The sequence below is a fragment of the Benincasa hispida genome, chromosome 9 (genome assembly GCF_027475165.1).
Source record: "Benincasa hispida cultivar pf3 chromosome 9, pf3_genome.v1.1, whole genome shotgun sequence".
Classification (NCBI taxonomy): domain Eukaryota; kingdom Viridiplantae; phylum Streptophyta; class Magnoliopsida; order Cucurbitales; family Cucurbitaceae; genus Benincasa; species Benincasa hispida.
Window position 1 is genome coordinate 89,188,938 of NC_143486.1, and position 19,656 is coordinate 89,208,593.

At 36.9% G+C, this 19,656-nt stretch overlaps 3 protein-coding genes and 1 pseudogene across 6 annotated transcripts; 1 reads left to right on the forward strand and 3 right to left on the reverse strand.

Moving 5' to 3' along the window:
- Window positions 1-272: 272 nt before the first annotated feature.
- On the reverse strand, window positions 273-6,739 carry LOC120085674 (uncharacterized). Of its 4 annotated transcripts, none has more exons than XM_090317818.1 (3): window positions 6,599-6,739; window positions 1,233-2,048; window positions 273-833 (listed from the first exon to the last, which is right to left on the reverse strand). In XM_090317818.1, exons 2-3 carry the CDS (start codon window positions 1,279-1,281, stop codon window positions 490-492), a joined length of 393 nt encoding a protein of 130 aa, XP_090173944.1. In that variant the 5' UTR covers window positions 1,282-2,048; window positions 6,599-6,739; the 3' UTR covers window positions 273-489. The 4 variants fall into 4 exon arrangements, with proteins under 4 accessions (XP_090173944.1, XP_090173945.1, XP_038897735.1 ...); XM_090317819.1 differs by lacking the exon at window positions 6,599-6,739 and adding an exon at window positions 2,128-2,194; XM_039041807.2 differs by lacking the exons at window positions 1,233-2,048; window positions 6,599-6,739 and adding an exon at window positions 1,148-1,186.
- On the reverse strand, window positions 2,914-4,997 carry LOC120085673 (protein PHLOEM PROTEIN 2-LIKE A10-like). Its single transcript, XM_039041805.2, has one exon. The coding sequence runs from the start codon at window positions 4,341-4,343 to the stop codon at window positions 3,069-3,071; it is 1,275 nt and encodes a 424-aa protein (XP_038897733.1). The 5' UTR covers window positions 4,344-4,997; the 3' UTR covers window positions 2,914-3,068.
- A 117-nt stretch (window positions 6,740-6,856) lies between the features above and the next one.
- Window positions 6,857-10,340, reverse strand: LOC120085672 (uncharacterized). Its single transcript, XM_039041804.2, has 3 exons — window positions 9,633-10,340; window positions 7,911-8,098; window positions 6,857-7,670 (listed from the first exon to the last, which is right to left on the reverse strand). Exons 1-3 carry the CDS (start codon window positions 10,216-10,218, stop codon window positions 7,155-7,157), a joined length of 1,290 nt encoding a protein of 429 aa, XP_038897732.1. The 5' UTR covers window positions 10,219-10,340; the 3' UTR covers window positions 6,857-7,154.
- Window positions 10,341-16,016: 5,676 nt separating this feature from the next.
- Window positions 16,017-16,837, forward strand: LOC150034170 (uncharacterized; annotated as a pseudogene).
- The last annotated feature ends 2,819 nt before the right edge of the window (window positions 16,838-19,656 follow it).

Below are 19,656 nucleotides of genomic sequence, written 5' to 3' on the forward strand. Positions count from 1 at the left end.
ACATAGATATCGTTAATTGAGAGATTTGATGATATGAATTTTTATCATCTTGTGAAATTACTTATATGGGAAATTGCATCATGGAATAAGTAGATTGAGATATGATTCCACTGGTATATCCAAGTGGAAAAAGAGCACGAGTTTTATTATCTAAAAGAAGAACATCGTAATTCAACTATAATATATTTTCATTTTAATTATCCTAAAACCAAATTCATGAATGCCAAAATGAAATTTTGAATTGCTAATGAAGTAATTAGTTGAGATTGAGATTGAACTGAAGCAACTTATTTTAGTTCTTAATTTCAATTCTAAAAGCACTGAACAATATATAAGTAGTTTGGTTGATTTCATCACCACAAAACTAAAGAAAAGAAAAAGGCAGTAAATATCTCAGATTCAGAAGCTCCTTTATATCACTTACCAAAGAAAAATAGGAGCTTTTTGATTTGGATTATACAACATCAGAAGCAGCTCATTGGATTTCACTTACTTCTTGCCTTTCCCAGCCCTCCTCCGGCCAGCAGCAGTGCCGTCCTGCCGAAGGTTTCCATCGTTTGGAATCAAGGGGACGTCGTTCGCCTCATCGCCATCGTCCTCAGCAGTGGCAATACGAATACAAGAGCATCGTTCCAACGATCCAAAGAAAGCTGTGACAAAGCCATTGATGAGCCAAGTTGCCACCCCATCAAGCTTCCCACATGCTGGAGAGCCATGGCTTGATGAAGAAGTTCTTAGTCTTGGCTCCATAGAATTTGATCTGATCGAGAAGAAGCTACTGCAGGTGGAAGTAATGGCAGCCATGAAAAATGAAAATTTGAAGCTGTCTTTACCTGAGTCAGAAACAGAGAGAGGAAGACAGAGACAGAGTTATGAAAGCTCTAAACTATAGAAGTTTATAAGTTCAAAAGAAGCATCTTCTACAGATCCTGTTTTAATAATTAAGGGTTGAATTTTGAAGCATGGCCTTGAATACTGTGGAAATTACCGACAAGATGGTGGTCTAAATCTTGTAAAAGACAGTGGAATTTAATCTCAAAACAAAGATCTTTATAAAAAGAAAATAATAATAATAACAAAAGTTGCTAACAAAGCGTGCAAAGAGCCAATCATGATTTGGGCCTTCTTAATAAATTCATCGACATACAATTACGAAGACACATTCAAAATCAGGGGCCAGTTAAACAAAAACAAAAACAAATTTGAAAGCAACTTATAAGATTAAGCCATACTTCCCAATGGTCCTATGGGGCCTGCATGAATGTATTTGCCGCCGCTCATAGCTGGCAGCTGCCCTAGTATTCTTCCTTCTCACTTCAGCTTTTAATCTCTCTCTCCATAATTCAATCAAAATATGATGGAGGCATGAATAATAATATCAGTCAAAATATCAGAAATTTACAAGTGATTGGAAAATGAAGCTAAAGTAATACATATTTAACTTTTAAAAGTGAAGACAATGGGGAATTCCAATATATTTGAGGTTAGTAGGAGGAGGAACAAGGAGGCAGTTTCTAGGAGATGATGAGCAAAAGAAATCATAATCCACTGGCTTCTCTACTACTAGAAGGCATGATTCTAAAGAGCTACTTGAAATAAACAATTGTTACAACATAAATGAAGGCAAAGGAAGTGGACATTAAAGATAAAAGAATGAGATGATAGTAATGATGAGACCCAAGTGTCAAAAATGCACCATCATCATGGGGTTAAAACCCACCTCCTCACCTATAAGCAAACCTACTGAGTAAATAATCTATTTAACAAAGAGAAAATTCTACTAAATCCACTCTAGAAAAGTCATCTTATGTAGAATTACTGCTCACTCTCCAACCAGAAAGAACTTGATCCATCTTTTGTGTAGAGTATATTGAGGAAGTTGAAGGAAAAAGAAGTTTCAACTTTCCAGCAAAGAACCACCCCCCGGGTTACATCAGTATCCGGCAAAAATTCAGAACATTCCAAAGGATACATCCAAGACAGTGTGCGCAAGCCTCGACTTATCAAGAACATCCCGTTTAGTTTCAGAAAAGGATTTACCTTGTGATCTGCAAAACAGTTTTGTAAGAATAAGCTTATGAGATCAGAAACAATACAAGATAAAAAATATCAGGATGAGTATCCCACGTGCCAACCACCACAAAATCTGTCCCATAGTGAGGAATGCTAAATAGTAATACAAGTTTTTCGCAAGGACTTACAAGTTCTTTGTAGCGTATAGCTAGACATAAACCAGAAGGCAAATTCAGAAACATGATAGAATTGTAAAACATAATCATGAGATAAATTCAGAAACATGATAGAATTGTATAACATAATCATAAGGTAACTGAAGGAGTGGGGTAATGGGTGAAAATCAATCATGCCGAGTTATTATGAATTATAGAACATCTATAATTGGAATAGAAGAAATCTATGTGCACTGCTCAAAGAACAAAGAAATTTGTACAGGTCTTGTGAAGAAGAGAAATAAAAGTCACATGGAGCTGCCTAGTATGCCATGCTGAGTTGAGAGAAAGAGAGAGAAACATGCATTATTGAGAACTTGCTAACTCTTGTGCTTGGTCATTCGCAGCGTCATCATATAACAGATTCAAAACATTCTAACAAAAAATATCAGAGAATCAAAAGTTAAACTTGTGGCATTTACTATTATTGCAAGGAAACTAGATAAAAGAAGGTGTCGTTTTGGTCAAATTGCCCCCCAAAACAGACAAGACCTTCAAAACCATAAAAAGAGTGATCGATAGAAAAGATGCAAGTAATTTCATTGCCAATAATTTGATTGCTGTTGCTCCAACAAGAAGGTCTAGGGTGCACTGATCGCTAAATTTTCAGATATCATATGGAGAGACATATCCCAGAGACAAATGAGAGAGAGAGAGAGAGAGAGAGAGAGAGAGAGAGAGAAGATGGTGGAAGTTATGCATCAATATATGCATTTGTTCAAGACGTATCATTATCATTAAAATTTGAATGATATTGGAGAAAGTACAAAACCTTCCCTGAATGCAACAATGGTATATACTTCCTAATCTAAGTGGCTTAAACAACATCCTGCTCTTATATTATGCAGGTATCAGAAGTCTTGTGCCACCAAAAACATGTAGATATAATGCTAAACAGATTGTAACAATAACAGAAGACTTTGCACAGAAGTATCTGATGACTTCCAATCCCCTACCCACAACTTCATCATGAACTATATCAAGACTTCTCTTCAGACCATCCATTAGCTTCCACAAGAAAAATTCCACAACAGATCTTGTTGTTTCAAAGGTCACCCTGCCAGTTAAATCAAGCACAAACTTCCGATTTCTAGGAACTGCCAAAGTAGATGAAACCGTGTCAACCCATCCATTTCGGCTACCCTCAGTTGAAGTGACCATAGCCATTTTCTTTGGATATGCTCCTTCAGAAAAGGGGTTATCACCTATCTTTGACATCCCATTACCAGATGAAACCGGACTCAAATTAGAAGTTGATTGCGAGCTTGTCAACACCTGGTGAGATGATTTTACCAAAGTTTCAACAGCGCCATTACAAACAGAAACAAGCATGTCCTTCACCTTGTCCTGATGAGTGGGATTGGTCAATCCACTAAACAGGTCATTGTACACATTAACATCCATTGTTTTATCAAGATACACACCAACTGCAGTGCTAACAAAAACTTGTATGCAATCTGCAATAACATTTTTGCATTTCTCATTGGAGGCCACAGTTACCCATCTGGGCACGTCTGGAGATTCAGATCCAGATTTGTAATCAGTTGTCTGTGAATTTCTACTTGCATCTTCGACTGATCCAGGCACCGAGTAATATCCCATAACTAAATTCTTTGCAAAACTTCCAACCACAACAGAAGCAAAACCAGTCCCAGCTTTTGAGAAAAGCTTCTCAAAGACACCAGAAGAAAAGCTCGAATTCGCCGAATCCGCCTCGAAATTTTGTTCATTCTTTGTCACAGTTTTATAACCTTTCATCATCCCAATCGTGAAAGCCTCAGTGACCTTTTCAAGAGACCCCGAAAATTCCCCAGACTTTGCAATTTTGGAAATTTGCTTCAAGCTATTGGGAATTTCGTCAGAATCAGATTTCAGAAACTCTTTCAAGTCCTTAGAAATTACTCCAATAGCTTCAGAAGAATCCGCAACCATTTCAGCAACAGAAATCATGGCGCCGAAGAGCTTCATTAGTCTCTTCCTCTTCCTCTCGACAGAGGGCAAATGATAGACCTTGTAAGCACCATAACCAGAAACCCCCATGACAGCCAATAGAATAAGCCACTTCCTTTTTCTCTGAGAGAATCCCAAACCCCTTCTAACCAATTCAAAATCCATAGCCAGACTCAAAAACACCCTAAAACCCAAATCAAACCGAAACCCAGATATCAAATTGGAAATGGCGCAACACAAAGAGAAGAGGGAGGAGAAAATTTGGTGTGTTTTTCCCTCTCGATGAATGGAAACAGAAGAAATCCGATAAATAAAATAGAATCGCAAACCTTTTCGGAGAAATTGTTGGAAGTCAATGAAGATTGAGGGGTCAAACCAGGAAGATTTAGCAAAATTTCTGAGAAATTGTCATTGGGCAACAAGTGGGAAGGGGTACAGAACAGGGGAAGGGAGGCGATTGGGCTGAACGAGCGTTGGGATTCGGGATCCTTGTTACGATTTACGAATACGATACGATTAGAAGGAATCTGATTACGAAAGTGTATAAATTTTATAAGAAGAAGAATGAGATGAGAATGGATTCAAAGAGGCAGAGGAGTTGTTCATGTTCGGGTCGGTTTTCCAATTCCTACACGGAAACACCAAAATCGCAGAAGAGAATGGGATGACCAATCAGAATGAACTTCTAACTTCCACACAAAACGGACCACTGCGTAAGAATTATGGTATTAAATTTTTATTTTTCCACTTTTTATATATATATAATAAACATTTTAATTAACCCATTTTTACTGAACTAAGCAAAATTCGATTCGAGTGTACTACAAACTATAAAATTTGTGGTTCAATTTTTATTTGCTAATTTAATTGTTTTGTTTTTATTATTTTTTAGATATATTCATCTACACCAATATTTTGTCAAATATTAGTTATAAATTATAATGTACAAGTACAACCTACAATTTTGGTTTGGAATGGTGTGATTTTAAATGTTTATAACAAAAATATATTTCTTCTTTTTACTCTAAATTCATTTCTCTATCAATTTTTACTCCCAATTTTTAATTTATAAATATTGGAATTTTTATTTTAAAATTAAATACTTGTTGCGAAACTTTTTGTTGTTTAAAAATTATGGTAGAATTATTTTCATGGGCAATTGATGAATATAAAATATCTAATATCAATTTACCAAGAAGTTTATAAAATTTTTATTAGTTGAAATTTAACTTGAGTTACATTTTTGTTGAAATTTGTGGATCTTAAAAAGACTTTTTAGTGCAATAAAGGTGGGAATGGGAGATCAAACCTCAAAAGAAAAAGTCATTTCAATTATAAGCTAAGCTCACTTTGGCGGTCTTACAAGACTTATCAAATGTTATTTTGTACAATTAAATGGCCAATCAAGTGAATTAAATACAACAATTGAAGAAAAATAAACAAAAATGGTCCATTTTAATCATGTCAAGTGACACTCACAATTTTAAGCAAGGGATCCGTAAACTTGCATAAAATTTAATGTCATTTATGATTCAAAGGCCAAACTAACTTTAACTCTAATAAATAGGCAAATTTATTCAAAATAATCTTAATTTATGGTATTGGTTATATTTCCATTTGGGAAGGCAAGTTTTATGCCAGTTTTGAGCTCAGATAACAAGGAAATTTAGACGAAAATTCCAACAACAAAGACTAATTGAAATCAACTGCAAATTTTGTATAATTTATTAAAAATTGGATGCAAAATTTAACCATTTGGACTGAAATTGAAATCAACTACAACATTTTGCCTTGGTTATAAAATTTCAATCATGCCATATAACTAAGACATACAAGTTCAACCATATATGATACGTTGTCGATGTGAATATAACTCAATAGTAATTGTCTTGTAATTCTTCCCCGGAGCTAAAAGTTCTATATAATATATAATAATTTTGTTGATGAAATTCTCGGAAAGTTAGGGTCATTTTCTTTCCTCCACAACATCAAGATCTTCGTTAACCGTTGAACATGTGAGTGGCTGACAATAATTTCCCTTTTAAAAGAAAAAAGAAACCCTTTTTGCCATATATTTTCATCAAACTTTCGTCCTCCTGTCTTCCGTTTCTATTATCCTACGATTCTTTATCCTGTTTGTCTTCTTTCTCACTTGACAACAAATCTCATCCAGAGTGATTGTGGTCAGTACGTTTCGGTTCAATTTCTGGTATCAATTTTAAACAAACAAACAAACTAGCTAATATTCAAATATTAAAATAATGGACCAACTTGCATTCCTACGGCAACAGGATTGGAACAAAAGCCTATCTGCGAATATGATAACTAAAGCTATTTATCTTCATGGAGTATAGAGGTAGAAAGTACAGCAATGAAATAAGAGGGAAAAAAAAGGTCCATTATGGTCGTAAAGTGGATACCTGTTATGGACGAGACAGAGACGTAACTTCCTTCAAAGTGAATCGTCCCTTCACCTCGAAATTCAAATATAGAAATCCAACAGAACCTTCTTTCTCAATTGCCTCAGTTATATAATTCGGTGGCTCCTTTGGCTGTTTTTAGCAGTTCCTCCTGTCAGACAGCTTCCATGGATCTCTATTCCTGACAGAATAAGATTTTTTAAGTATTTGGGAATGCCTGACAGACCAAAGGGATGAGGTTCCAATCATCATAGGGTATGGCATGGAACAAAAAAAATCTTATATCTTTTCCCTTTTTGTCTATTTACTGATATACATTCTTTACACAATTCCCAAACTACAAACCAAATTGAAACACATTATCGAGAAACACTCTTCCAATTGGAATGACCATTCGTATCATTTACAATTGCACCCCAACCCACAAAAAGCCATTTCAGATGGATTTACAGGATTGGTATCTGAAACCCAATAATCTTGTCAGACTGACTTTGTAATTCATTTAACCTCATCAGCAAAGCAAACACAATCGGAAGCAACACCACGAATAACTTCCCTATTCTTTTGAAGCAATCTTGAATTTAGCTGGCAGAACCATATCATCATCCTCAAGATCACTGAAAGAAATATCTTCTTCGTTCTCCAGAGGGAGGATGGTTCCATTACAACCACCCAAGTCAGAGTCTTCCTCTAGCCAGTCATTGTCTGACTCATCCTCATAGTTCTGAACAAGGAATTTTGAAGAAGACCCAATTATCGAGTTTCTATCATCATTCTTGATTATAGGTTGTTCGACAATAACCGACTTATCGATGAATTGCATTTCAGAACTCTCTGTTTGATATTTTTCTGTCTCATAATTGCTTGAGATAGACGATATGCTTGGCTCAGATGTAAATGTCCAAGGCAACGTCGATCCAGAATGAGTATCATGGAATGCCATGGGACTACTGCCTTCCTGCAGCACATAGGAGCTGTCTTTTAATTCAAAAGTGTCTCTTCCACACCAGTAAGACTCTGGCTTGGTCTGCTTTTGTAATTCCTGCATCCACATTGATCTTGCTGCTACTACCTACAAGTTTGAGGAATCCTTATTATACTGCAACCATAACATTTCCATCAAGGAAGCAATTCATTCTTGATTAAAACAGCCATTTTAGTACGTGTTAATAACTATACATGGCCCATCGGACCCTAATTTAATAATTCCCACCACCATGCCAACCACGTAACAATATAGAAAGTACATAGTTTAACTATAGAGAGGTTCCATAGCGATGTTAAAAAACAAAGGAAAGAAAGAGTAGTCAACCTGTGGAGTAGATAAAACCTCTGCATCATGCTTATTGAGTCTTGAATGCAGGAGCACAAAATAGACTTTCCAAAAGTAACTCTCACTCATATGGCAAGGACAGAGCTCAATTCTGAGAGCAGCTAATCTAGGAGCAAGACGCTCAATAGTGAAAGCATGCTCTTTTTGGGCATCAGACATTTCAAAATCTAAAAAAAGAAAAAAGAAGGATCTAAGGAAGTAAATATACAGGGTTCAACAATGTGAAAAAACATGATAGAAACAGAAAGTTAAAGAATACCAAAGTCCAAATTTTCCATTACAAAGTCGGCATATAATCATATAAGTGAATCACCATATATTATTTCTTTCTCATTCATCTTACCTTTTCCAGGTATAAGAGATGGAATTATGATTAAATTCAGTATAAGGTGTAATTTTCAAGTTTAAAAAACTGTCATAGACTCATACTTGATTATATAAGACCGAAACACCATATTTGCACTATAAATTATGAACATATTGCCTCTAATGCAATATATAATATGCTAATTATATTGATAGATGAAGTTAAACCAACAAGTTCCCAGGTTTTGAAGAGGCCTAAGCCTCTCCCTCAGGCCTCAATGCACAACACTTTGCTACCTTCACCTATGTGAGTTCTACACTTCGTACTAGCCATATATGAAATGCAGTCCCACATCAAGTAAAGGATCCATGCACGCTACTACCTACATACGAAGATTCTAACAGGTGACAAACTGACACATTACATAACAAAACTATCACTTAGACTTGCAAAGCTTTCACCGAGTGTAAGTGAACAGAATAGGGGATTGTATCCTTTCTATCAGGAAATAAGTGCATCGACACATTGAATGAATGATTTAGAAAGTACACATAAATGGAATAAGTGTTGTATATCACTGAGGCCACAATATTACAACTTCTCATCTTGAAAAAACCAAAAGGTAGGAAAAAGTAACAGCCATCGAGAAGCAGATAAAGGAAGATAAAATGGGGAATGGAACCCCTAAGCAGGAATTAGATGGAATGATATAAAAGTGCAGGTTCACGCCTTCTAAATTGCATTGAACATGATACTGCAGCTTTAAGTAAGCCCCTGTGTTATAAAAAGTCAGGTGACTGGAGCAATATAAAAGCTAAGATGTAACCCAAATATACTATCCTAGAGTCCAAAAGGGCTTACTAAGTTAAATCCCAAAAAAAAATAAAAAAATAAAAAAATAAAAAACAATACCCATAATCTATTGTATTAGGAGGACCACAAGGGCGCCAAATAAAGATACCCCAAATGTATTTTAAAAATAGTCGCTTAATTAGGATGCAGCTTTAAGCTTTTTGTGCTGACTGTGGTGATCTAACTGTGGCAGTCAGCATACCCCAAGATAAATTACTAGCATCACCCGGAGCTGTAGATCCAAAAAGAATGGAATACCAAATCATCCACTCCACTCAGATAGTCAATTGTCTCATTTCATTGAAGTCTCCATTCAAAGGAGAAGAATTTCCTAAAGCATTTCATAAACGATTCCAGAATCAAGTGAATATTCCATTAAAGAACAATGATGCTTAAGATCATTAGCAGTCATTCAATGACACCCATCCTATATCCGATAAAAACGAATAAAATTTAGACCAGATAACAGATTCTTCTTCGTAGGGAGTTGAATCAACAAGCTTCTAACGAATTGGATAGCCAAATTAGCAAAAGAAACATACCATCGCTGTTCTCCTCCTCGTCAATTGGGAAATCGATCCAAGTCTCAGGGTGCATTGCAATGTTCGTCGCAAACGTCAGCACTTCATCAGTGATCCCAATAGCATCTCCCCAATCCACCTCCTGATAGCATTCCCCCTGTAAATTCCCGGATTTCGCATACGCATCATAACTCGAACGCATCTTCAAGACTTCAACCGGATCGGACGGGTCGTCTTCGTCGTCTTCGTCCCCGGAGATCGACGGATCAGACTGATTAGACGGCTTCCAATCGGGAGGGGCAGCCAGATCACGTTCCGGGTGGGGATGAGAAGGGGTGGAGGAAGGATGGGGCGGCGGCTGCGGGGCAAGGAAAGAGGCGACGCCCCAGAATTGGCGGGTTAGGGTTTGTTTGAATTCAGTCAAGTCCTCTTTGACACCGCGAGATAATGCTTCGTCGTCGAGTTCGGATTGGGAATCCATCTGGTTGGGTGGAGCAGTAGAGGGAGAAGGAGGATTGGAGGGAATGGGGGAAACGACGCCGTTGTGTCCGTCATCTTCGTCTTCAAGGCGAAGGGAGTTGGCAATGGAGCGAGCCAACCATGACATTGTATCCGATTCGGATGGTAAAGAAAGTGACTGTTTCAGACTTTCTCCCTTAATATGCCAATGCTTTCTCCATTGGTTCGCCTGTTATTATTATTATTCTTCCATTTTTATTTTATAAATATATTTTACTTCTGAAAAACTTCGGTTCCCTTCTTTTATGGTCTAACAAAATATTGTCACGATTTTTATTTTTAAAATTAATTTTTTTTCTAATTTATTTTTTGTATAGGAATATATGAGTTAGGCTGCACCTAATCATTGTTCATTTTAATTTATGTTTTTTTTTACTTATTTATATTGAATGTTCAAATTGTATGACCGTAATAAATTTAAGTTGGTAGAAATTTAATTGAAAAATTAAGAGTTTGTTTGGTAGGCAACTCAAATTTTGTTTTATGTTTTCAAATTTACTGGATTAAGTGAATATGCATATAGTATGCCATCTAAATTTTGTTTTCAAATTCTATGATTCAAACAATAGGAATTCTAAAAACAACATTTTTTGTGTTTTTAATATATCCAAATTTTGAATTTGGTATTTAAAATAGGGAATTGTACTAAAAAAATACATAAAAAAATCACAAATATAATATTTAATGTTATAAACTCAGTTATTTTTATTAAATTAAAATATATAGTATATGATATTACAAAATAATAATTATACAAGTTTTTTAACGTAAAAAAAATTAAAAAAAAAAAATCAATTGATAATAATTTATATTTAACCTAATATTTAGTAACTACAATTAATCTTATGATTCGTAAATATATTCTCAATACATGTTTTGAAAATTTGTTTAAGTTAAAATTTTAATCTAAATATACTACCAGACATAAAAACATGAAATACAACTTTATTTTCATTGAATCTCTTATCTTTAAATTTATATTTTCAAATTGCTTACCAAACAGATCCTAAGTTACCTTAAACAGAAGTATAAAAAGAAATTATTAATCGTCTAATTGTCCCAAAGGGTTGGAATTTTAAGCCAATTGAAGTGTTATTACCTTTTTGGAAATCCATCTTATTTGGGTGAAAACTGACCCTATTGGATTCTATTTAATTTTCATCTTCTTTAAAAGACAACCAAGAACGACTTCAAATCCAACATTCTTTATGAAAAAATTATCTATTCATCAACATTATTCCATAAACCACCACTCCCATAATATTTATAACTTTCAAGTTTCAATCGATTAGAAATTTCTCAAATAAAATATATATTGGAATGTAATTCAACTCAATTTAAAATTTAAGAAATCACAAGTATCGATTTTTTTTCTTTTTCATAAAAAACCCATAACATTACATAATTAGGAAAAAAAAAATAAGAAATCAGATATGGATTATGAACCACATGAAATCTCTAGCAATAAATAGAAGAGCATAATAATACCTATTAAATCATCCATCTATCTAATAAAATTAATTTGAATAGACGTTATATATAAGTGATAACCTTGGTACATATTTCTATATTTGTTCCAATGTTTATCAAGCAAGTTTTAACGTTTACCATGTAATTGATTATTGAACGATTTATAATATTTTTACTCTTCTCAATCACAAAAGGACCATTCAACATAGATACAATTTTCAAATCATCGACAATAACAACAATAGAATCCTCAATGCTTATCAAGTAAGTTTTTGCCATTTGATCAATTTTTCCATGTAAGTGATTATCAAACTTAAACATTTGGGATTGTCAAATTGCTTCATGTCCATGAATTATCTTATTAATCAATTATATATTTAATTAGAACAAAACTCAATTTTAAAAGCAATATTTGCTACTATCATCTTTAAAAAAAAAATAAATAAATAAATAATAAAAAGCAATTTAGAACTTCTATTTTCATTTATTTATTAAGGATTGATCTAAAAAGATGAATCCTGAGTCAAAATTTATCATTTTTTAATATATTTAAAATTTCTATAAAGAAAATATACAATTTTTATAAATCTAGATATGGGTAAATCAAATCTAAATATTTTAAAAAAATTATATATAAAAGGCACATAACTATTGTAAAATAATTTCATATTTATTTTCACTTTAATTTCCACATTTTTATTGTTTATGCACTATCTTTTAAACCGAATTTATCTAATTTATCTTTTATAAAATTTTATTTAAACCCATAGTTGTATTATTAAAAACTATAGTGTATAAATATGTCAACATGCAACTATTTTAAACATTACAAATTACGTGCATTGCACGTGTAGGTATGATTGAAATTGTTGACAAAAACTGCATTTGGGCCATTAAAGATGGAAAAAACAATCTGCGGGCCAGATTTGAAAGGAGAGCATGAAATTCGTAAATTTGTCAACTTGGTCATGTGGCTTAGCTTGGGTTATGATTGGGCCATCTTATCCACGTAGACCGTTTTAAGTCGGCCCAATCTCAAACAAGCCCTTGGCCCACATTTTCGTTTGCTTCTACTGTCATCCGGCCCAATCCATTTAAATTTAAAATATTCTCACAATTTGGGAAAGCTAAAATAATAATAATAATAATAATAATAATAATAAGTGAATAAGAAAAAAGATGTAACATCCTGATTTTTATTTTATAATTAAGTTTTTTTTTTTTTTTGTTGGCTACTTGGATAAATTATATGAGATTTATGTTTTTGGGCTAAGCTAAAATATGATTTAATTATTTGGAATTAATTGAGTTTTATTTTGACTTATATTTGGGAGATTTGGTTATTTATGGAGATAATTAAATGTGTATATTAGATTTTTTTAGGAGAAGGAAAATATATATATATATATATATATATTGGGAGATAATTAAGGAATTTGTTTTTTTAAGGGAAAAGGAGAGTTTAATTTGGTTATATATATTTATGGAAAGGATTAAAGGAATGAAAAAAAAAAAAAGTAAATTAAATTTACTTTTCTCTCTCTCCTCAACCCACACGCACAAAACCTTTATTTTTTCCTTCCCTTTTTCTTCTTCTTTTCATTCTTCTTTTCCTTCCTGCCCTAGCTGCCAACACCTTCCAGTCGCCTCCGTCCGCCTTCTAGCCGCCAGCCTTGCCGTTCTGGTGCTGCCGCAAGCAACGTCGTCGAATCTCCTCGTTAGCGCCGTTGCAAGCAGCCTCACCTCCCCGGATCTCCTCGCCAGCACCAGCGCAAGCAGTGCCTCGCCGTTCCGTTGTCGCTGCCGTGAGTTCCAGCTGCCGCGAGCAGCGTCGCCTCCTTGTCATTCCATTCGCCGCCTCTGCCTTTTTGAGATTGGGTAAGATTAGATTGTTTTGAGCAAGGTTTGGTGTTGAGTCTTTTTAAAGTGCCTTTTGGTGTTGGAAACGATTTTAGTGTTACCCATTGTGTCGACTTTCAAGATTTGGATTTCGAGGCGTTGCTAACAAAGAAAGAACCATTCTCTTCATCGAAGAGTTTCAGTTTTGGTAAGTTTTGTGTAAACTGGTTGGTTATTCTTTTTGGATTGAGAGTAATAGTGGAAAATAATAATAATAATAAGTTATTGATTTTGGAATTAATTCTTGATCAGATTGGCTACTTGAATCAAGTTTTGAAATTTGTCTTGGATCAAGCCACAACTTTGGATTGATTCAAGTTTTCCAAAGGTTTTAAGGAATTATTTGTGTGGACTTTTGTGACCAAGTTGAGGTAAGTGATACTATTACTGGTGCTTTCGTGCCAGGCAATCTAGATTAGACCTATCAAGTTACTTGGTTGACTCTGGAGCATGATTTTGTTTGATATTATGTTTTGCTACTTGCATGGTGGCTACAAGTATTATGAGTATGTTAAAATTATAATCAGTACTGATATTATGTATGTGATGCATGAATAGACCAGTAGAGCGGTTTATTGTCTTGCCTTGACGCGTGTTATTACTATGTTTGACGGTGTGCCTACGGGCCGCTAGACATGCGTGAACCGACAGGTTAACGTTCATGTTATTATCATGTTTGACGGTGTGCCTACGGGCCGCTAGACATGCGTGAGTTGAGAGGTTTACGTTCATGTTACTTTTATTTTTATGTTTCATGTTTTGACGGTGTGCCTACGAGATGCTAGATATGCGTGAACCGACAGGTTAACGTTCATGTTATTAGTATATTTGACGGTGTGCCTACGGGCCGTTAGACATGAGTGGGTCGACGGGTTTACGTTCATGTTATTATCATGTTTGACGGTGTGCCTATGGACTGCTAGACATGCGTTTCAAGGCAAGATAGTACGTCTTTTGGTTTTCCTTTCATCATCAAAAAATCGATGTAACTGTATGAGCCACGGGCTATTTTTTTCTTTGCTCGTGGATGCACAGTCTGATCCCGGTAATGGGATCACTTACTAAGTATTTTATACTCAACCTTTATCCTTATTTTTTTTCAGGTAAGGGCAAGAACACTCGGACGACTGACAAGAGGAATCCGTGACGATGCCAAAGGAACCAAAATTCGCATCCGCATTTAACTGTTTATATTTTCGCATGTTTTGTTTTTATCCATTCATGGATTTATCATAATTTAATTAATTTATTTATCTATTTATTTATTCATTTTTTTTTATAAATTGTTTCTTGTTAAAAAGGAAAATTGTTTCTTTTATTTTCATGTTTCATGTTTTGACGGTGTGCCTACGGGCCGCTAAACATGCGTGAACCGACAGGTTAACGTTCATGTTATTATTATGTTTGACGGTGTGCCTACGGGCCGTTAGACATGCGTGGGTCGACGGGTTCATGTTCATGTTATTATCATGTTTGACGGTGTGCCTTTGGGCTGCTAGACATGCGTTTCAAGGCAAGATAGTACATCTTTTGGTTTTCCTTTCATCATCAAAAAACCGATGTAACTGTATGAGCCACGGGCTATTTTTTTCTTTGCTCGTAGATGCACAGTCTGATCCCGATAATGGGATCACTTACTGAGTATTTTATACTCAACCTTTATCCTTTATTTTTTTTTAGGTAAGGGCAAGGACACTCGGGCGACTGACAAAAAGAATTTGTGACAGTGCCAAAGGAACCAGAATTCGCTTCCGCATTTGACTGTTTATATTTTTGCTTGTTTTGTTTTTATCCATTCAAGGATTTATCATAATTTAATTAATTTATTTATCTATTGATTTTTTGATTTTTTTTTTTTTATAAATTGTTTCTTGTTAAAAAGGATGCCCGGGTTGAACAATTTAAGATTTTGAGATATGTTAGAACATTTTTTTTATATACTTAATGCAGTTTAAGATTATGATTATTTTCTTTAATTTACTTTATTTTCTTCAATGAGAATATTTACGTATGCATGCAGTAGCGATCCCCTTTTTAGCAGTCCTAAAAATTGGGGTTGTTACAGTTGGTATCAGAGCCCGTATTTTGGGGTTCTGTAGACTGACTTATTATGTAAGTTCAGATTGTTTCTTTCGCAAAACGGATTCTTCGTCGTCGCCAGGTATGTCCTTTATGAAAAGTATTTAAAATAATATGCACCCAAGTTAATAGCATTTATGATTGCAATTGATGTGTTTTGTGCTAGTAAGAAAAGTAGCTAAGGGGTGGTTGCGAATAACTGTCAGAAAAATGGTTCGTGTTAGGGGAAGAGGCAGTCATAGGGTTACTGGAAGGGGGCGTGTTCCCGTAGAGCAGAATCCGTCAGCTCAGGATCAAGATCCTCATGATGAGGACCTACAAATTCACGATGCACAAGTTTAGGACCCTCTGGTACCAGAGGATTTCTTGTCAACTAGGGTCCCCTCAGGGTCAAGGTGGCCGTGAACCCGGACACAAAGTAGAGCTCAGCACAAGGCCATGCTGCCACAGACGCAGCCCACCCCCGTCACTTCAACAGAGGTTACCGAATGGGTAGCCACTATTGGGGAAACAGTTACATCAGTTGTGTTGGATAAGGTAAAGGACATACTGGACGAATGACTGGCTCAGTTTGCCTGTTCCATCAGACACCACCACCACAAGATCAGGTGCCGAAAGTCCAGACTCAGAACATGATCCAGAACCAAAGCATGTCAGGCCTTTCGGTGGAGGCCAAGCATTTGCGAGATTTTAGGAAGTGTAACCCCAACACCTTCAATGGGTCACTAAAGGACCCTACCAACGCAGAATTATGGATATCCTCAATTGAAACGATTTTTCGTTATATGAAATGCCCAGAAGACCAAAAGGTGCAGTGTGCCATTTTTATGCTTACCGACAAGGCTCAGATCTGGTGGTAGTCGACAAAAAGGATGTTGGGTGTAAGAGGGGATCCAGCGACTTGGGAGCAGTTTAAGAAGCGCTTTTACGTGAAATACTTCTCTGTCAACCTGAGGTATAATAAGCAGAGGGAGTTCTTGGAGCTGAGGCAAGGACACAGGTCAGTGGAGGAGTATGACCAGGAGTTTGATGCCTTATTCCGTTTTGCCCTGGAGTTGGTCACCACGGAAGCCATGAGGGCAGAAAGGTTCGTTCAAGGCCTAAAAGACAGTATACGAGGTATCGTGCGAGCATTCAAACCAACCACTCATGCTGAAGCACTTCGTTTGGCAGCCGAGGCGGACCCACAGTCAGGAGATGAGTTTTCACGAGTATTCGGGGCGGGACCTTCCTCAGGTCATAAGAGGAAGGTAGATTAGAAGGCTTTCGAGCCTCACCCCTATCAGAAGGTTCAAGGTTCAGACAGATCGCTTCGTCATTTTAGGCAGCAGGTTGCCGAGACGGGTACGATGGAAAGGATGTGACCGGTGTGTAGCTCGTGTGGACGACGTCACTGGGGTCGATGTTTGGTAGGCACCGGAGTTTGTTTTCATTATAAGCAGGAGGGGCACTCAGTAGATAGATGTCCTATTAGAGGCATGTTCGATCTTAGGAACCAGTTTGTAGGCCGTGATCAGAGGAGTTCGGGTAGGCCCGAACATCAGCAAGGTCGTGTTTACTCTACCACTCGACAGAAGGCCAAGAAATTAGGTACTGTTGTGACAGGTACGCTCCCCATCTTGGGGCATCTTGCGCTAGTATTGTTTGATTCGGGTTCATCCCATTCGTTTATATCATCGCCGTTTGTTAAGCATGCCATGTTAAAACTAGAGCTTTTACACTTTATGTTGTCGGTTTCCACTCCGTCTGGATAAATTATGTTAGCAAAGGAGAAGATAAAAGCATGTCAGATTGAAGTAGTGAGTCATATCCTGGATGTGACTTTAGTAATCTTGGACATGTGGGATTTTGATGTGATTTTGGGCATAGATTGGCTAGCTGCTAACCATGCTAGGATAGACTGCTCTCGCAAGGAGGTGATCTTTAACCCTTCCACGAGAGCCAGCTTTAAATTTAAAGGGGCAAGGATCGTGGTCCTGCCCAAAGTGATTTCTGCCATGAAAGCCCAGAGGTTGCTTAACCAGGGTACCTAGAGTATCTTAGCTAGTGTCGTTGACACTAGAGAGCCTGAGGTCTCCTTGACTTCGGAGCCAGTAGTACATGACTACCTGGATGTCTTTCCAGAAGAACTCTCAGGTCTGTCGCCGCATCGGGAGATAGATTTTGCCATCGAGTTGGAGCCAGACACAACTCTTATCTCGAAAGCTCTATATAGAATAGCCTAAGAAAAACTGAAGGAACTCAAAGTTCAGTTGGAAGAGTTGTTGGATAAGGGTTTCATACGCCCTAGTGTGTCCCCTTGGGGTGTACCGGTGCTGTTTGTGAAAAAGAAAGATGAGTCATTACGGCTCTACATTGACTACAGGGAACTAAACAAGGTCACTATAAAAAACAAGTATCCGCTTCCCAGGATTGATGATTTATTTGACCAGTTGCAGGGAGCTACAGTGTTTTCTAAGATTGATCTTCGGTCGGGGTATCATCAGTTGAGGATAAAGGACAGTGATATTCCTAAAACAGCTTTTCGTTCGAGGTATGGGCATTATGAGTTTCTCGTGATGTCATTCGGGTTGACCAACGCTCCTGCAGTATTCATGGACCTGATGAACAGGGTGTTTAAGGAATTTCTTAACACCTTCATGATAGTCTTCATAGATGACATTTTGGTTTACTCCAAGACAGAGGCGAAGCACGAGGAACATTTGCGAAAGGTTCTAGAGACCTTAAGGGCGCAACAGTTATATGCTAAGTTTTCCAAGTGCGAGTTCTGGTTAAAGCAGGTGTCCTTTCTAGGGCATGTGGTGTCCAAGGAAGATGTATCTGTTGATCCTGTAAAGATCGAGGCAGTCACGAGTTGGTCTCATCCTACCACAGTTGGAGAGGTACGTAGTTTCTTGAGGTTGGCAGGCTATTATCGTCGTTTTATGAAGGAATTTTCCCGTATAGCCACCCCTTTGACCCGGTTGACCAGAAAAAGAGCTTCCTTCATTTGGAGTAAGTCTTGTGAGGATAGTTTTCAAGATCTCAAGCAAAGGTTACAGCCCCAATTCTCACTGTATCAGATGGAACGGGTGGTTTTATTATTTACAGTGATGCCTTCAAGAGAGGTTTGGGGTGCGTGTTGATGCAGCAAGGTAAGGTAGTTGCTTATGCCTTTCGCCAGTTAAAGAACCATGAACTGAATTATCCCACACATGATTTAGAGTTGGCAGCTGTTGTTTTTGCTTTAAAAATCTAGAGGCACTACTTGTATGGCGAGAAGATACAGATTTTCACCGACCACAAGAGTTTAAAATACTTCTTCACTTAGAAGAAGTTAAACATGAGGCGGCGTAGATGGTTGGAGCTAGTGAAGGATTATGATTGCGAGATTCAGTACCACCCAGGAAAGGCAAATGTAGTGGCGGATGCTCTAAGTAGGAAGGTAGCCCATTCAGCAGCCCTTATCACCAAACAGAGTCGTTTATGTAAGGACCTTAAGCGGTCTGAGATAGTAGTGGTGGTAGGGGAAGTATCTACGAAGTTAGCACAATTGTCAGTACAACCAAGTTTAAGGCAGAAGATCATTATTGCTCAATGCAGTGATCCTTACTTAGTTGAAGTAGCGCAGCAGGTGAAGACAAGACAGGGTGGTGAGTTCTCCTTGTCAGCAAATAATGGTCTTACTTTTCAAAGACGTTTATGTGTACCAGCAGACAGGGTGGTGAGTTCTCCTTGCCTTGACACGTGTTATTACTATGTTTGACGGTGTGCCTACGGGCCGTTAGACATGCGTGAGCCGACAGGTTTACGTTCATGTTACTTTTATTTTCATGTTTCATGTTTTGACGGTGTGCCTACGGGCCGCTAAACATGCGTGAACCGACAGGTTAACGTTCATGTTATTATTATGTTTGACGGTGTGCCTACGGGCCGTTAGACATGCGTGGGTCGACGGGTTCATGTTCATGTTATTATCATGTTTGACGGTGTGCCTTTGGGCTGCTAGACATGCGTTTCAAGGCAAGATAGTACATCTTTTGGTTTTCCTTTCATCATCAAAAAACCGATGTAACTGTATGAGCCACGGGCTATTTTT